This window comes from Myotis davidii, unplaced genomic scaffold, assembly GCF_000327345.1.
Source record: "Myotis davidii unplaced genomic scaffold, ASM32734v1 scaffold663, whole genome shotgun sequence".
Classification (NCBI taxonomy): Eukaryota; Metazoa; Chordata; class Mammalia; order Chiroptera; family Vespertilionidae; genus Myotis; species Myotis davidii.
Genome location: NW_006295816.1, coordinates 2147595 through 2150445, shown reverse-complemented (window position 1 = coordinate 2150445; position 2851 = coordinate 2147595). Strand labels below are relative to the sequence as shown.

At 68.0% G+C, this 2851-nt stretch overlaps 1 protein-coding gene across 1 annotated transcript in view; it reads right to left on the bottom strand.

The window, feature by feature from the left end:
* The window catches only part of SEMA3B (semaphorin 3B), an 11383-nt gene extending 9080 nt beyond the window's left edge, over positions 1-2303 (bottom strand). Inside the window, 1 exon segment of the mRNA XM_015568288.1 lies at positions 2219-2303. Coding sequence (XP_015423774.1) covers positions 2219-2303 — 85 coding nt within the window.
* Between the last annotated feature and the right edge of the window lie 548 nt (positions 2304-2851).

Genomic DNA, 2851 nt, shown 5'->3' with positions numbered 1-2851 from the left:
CCCAGCTGCCTCCCCAGTGGCCACGGAGAACTCCAGCGCCCCCGCCCCTTCTCGCTCTGGAGAAGGGGAGAAGCCAGGAGCCCAAGGGCACCCTCCGACGGCCCCTTTAAGGAGCAGCCCCCGCCCCCACCAAGCCAGCCACCGCCCCACGCGTGCCGTCAAGTTTACGGGGCGGGCAGATCGGGTGACTGGACAGGCAGCCTGGACAGCTGAGACGGTGGCCTGGCCAAAGTGGAGCGGGCACAGCGGGGAGGGAGTAGGGACGACACCCCTATCAGGGTCACAGCAATAGGGCGCCCCAAGCAGCGACAGTGGGGCTCCCAGTCAAAGCAAAGGAGGAAGACGCCATAAAGACCCGCCCCCAGCCCCAGGCGACGGCAGGGCGGGCAGGGGGGCAGCTGGTAGGGTCCCCCTGGGGGCTCTTCACCTGTCCGTCCACAGCTGGGGCGCAGGGGCCCGGGAGCCAGCTGGGTGGGAGGGTCGGAGGAGAGGGGAGGCCGATCTCAACTGGGCCCTCAGGACCCCAGTCCCTGTCCTTCCTCACCATGTGGGCCAGGGCCCTGCCACCTGCTGGCAGTGGTTGCCATGGGAGCCAGTCTGGGCGGGAGGAGGGCCAGGAGTGAGCAGGTCTCACTGCCCCGCAGGGTGGGTCCTGCAGGCGCCAGCCCGGCCTGAACCCTGAACGCGGTGCGGCCTGGTTGAGGGCGCCTGTGTGAGCTCTGGGACTGTCTTTCTTCTCAATTGAAAGTGGGAGGAACTGCCCCTCACCAAACGCCCAGCAAGGTGCCCAAGGGGGCGTCGGTCACAGGCCACAGGCTCCCGCCCCCGGGGCCTCGGTTGGGAAGGGTCAGGAGGCTTGGCTTGAAGCTGGGTCTGGTGGACACCCCGTCTGGGGGCTGAATGTTGACGACAGCTGAGAGGGGACCTCAGGCCCACCTGGGGGGACATGCCAGGGCTCCCACCGCTCCCCCCGGCCAGGCATCCTCCTGGAATGGCCTCAAGCTGGTCAGCAGCTCCCAGGGGTCAGCGAGGGAGGCTGTGGCTGCCAAGTCCCCTGGAGTAGACGTGTCTGTGCCCAGCCAGAGTGGGGTCGCGCCCTTCCCTGCGCCTCGGGCCTAGTGTGCCCGGCCTGGCTGGCTGGCAGGGAAGGGTAGGGGTGAGCGGGAGCACCAGGGCGTCGGGGAGGCCTGGGGAGGGACACACCCCTGCAGGAACTTCTGGGCTTCCGGGATGCACCTCGCCCTCCTCCATCCACTTTGTAAGGCAGATCCAAGCAGAGCTTCTGTGTTTGAGAGCATGACCCCTGCCTACTCTTTTCTTCGGCCCTTCACCTTCTCCTGTTTGGCTTGAGGGGGCTCCCCCCCCCCCCCCGCCCCCCCAGTGCAAGCAAACAAAATTCTTCGGCTGTTGACAGTGTTCCACCCAAGCAGCCAAGCTCAGCAAGTGCCTGTGAGGTCCCCACCCGCGCCCGCGGTGCCCCCCCCTGCCCCCCTGCTTCTGGTTCTTCAGCCCAAGGGCCCAGCCCCTGTCCCATCGCCCCCCACCCTGTGACCCTCTAGAGAAATGGGACCAGGACCCCCCACTCCCATCTTTCCAAAGCCCTGGACTCAACGCCCACCAACGGGCCTGGGCTCCTTCCTCCAGATGCGTCCCCTCCCCGAGCGGAAGGGCGGTCCCCAGGAGGGGAGCTCAGCGTGTCCGTCCCCACAGGTGTCCTCCTGCTCCTCGGGGCCAGCCCCTGGGCCGGGCCTCATGCGGACAACCTGGGAGCAGGGTCATGGCCGTGGTCACCTTGGGCTCTGGGCGTCCCCCAGGATTCTGGAATCGGGCAGCCCGGGCCTGGGTCTCGACAGCAGGGCGCAGACCAGCAGGGAGGCAGCTAAAGTCCCTGCCCCGGCCTGCACCCCTCCCTGGGGCCACCCCGACTCCTCGGCCTCCACCCTTTGCCGGGGCCTCCATGGGCAAAGGCCTGCCTGGGTTCTCACTCGGGGCTGCCTGTGAGCGGCATCGGCTGCCAAGGCCTCCGTTTTCCTTCTGGAAATAACTGGTTGGTGGAGCCAAGTCCCAGCACCTGCCTCCCCACCCGCATCACCAGCTGGGCCTGCCCGCCCCTCCCCCTGCACCTGCCTGGACGCTGGTCCCGTGCTGGGGCAGGACTTCCCTCTGAGGAGGCTGCACACCCCTCCCAGGGCCGGGCCACCTGGGCCCGCACTCACACCTGCTTTAGCCATCAGGCTGGCGGCTCCAGCGGCCTCCTTCTGGCCACGTGGGTCCTGGGGTGTGCTCCCTGGGGACTCAGGCATGGGGGCGGGGAGGGCCTGGAGAGAGCCTAACTGAGGCCTAAAGCCCCTGACACGCTGCCACCCAGGGGTCTCCCCACCCACCCCCGCCTGGTCTCCAGCTCCCAGGGGGCCCCTGGCCCACCTTTTTGGAAAGATCAGCTCCTCCCTTCCTTGCCCGCTCCCCGGTCCTTCTGAGGGCCATGTCAGAGCTGAGGTGGAGGGGCCGAGGGCGGGGCCACCACGAACCATGGGCCTCCGGCTGTGGCCCTGCCCCCACCGCTCCGCCCCTACCCTCCGCCTCCTGCACATTCCTCCCTGTGGAATGCGGCAATAGTGGACCGGGTTGCCCCTACACCCGTCAGCACACATTAACACTTTGCTACACTCCCAGGAGGGCTGTTGGGGGGCTCCAGAGGCTCTGGCGGGTTAGGGGGGCAGGGATCGACCCCCTAGTAGCCGGGGAGGGGTGGAATGAATCCTGACACCTCCGCTCCCCAGCTGTGCGGGAGTCCCGCGAGGAAATGGAACCTCTCAGATGCTCCCCTCACTAGTCCTGCGGGGCGGGGGTG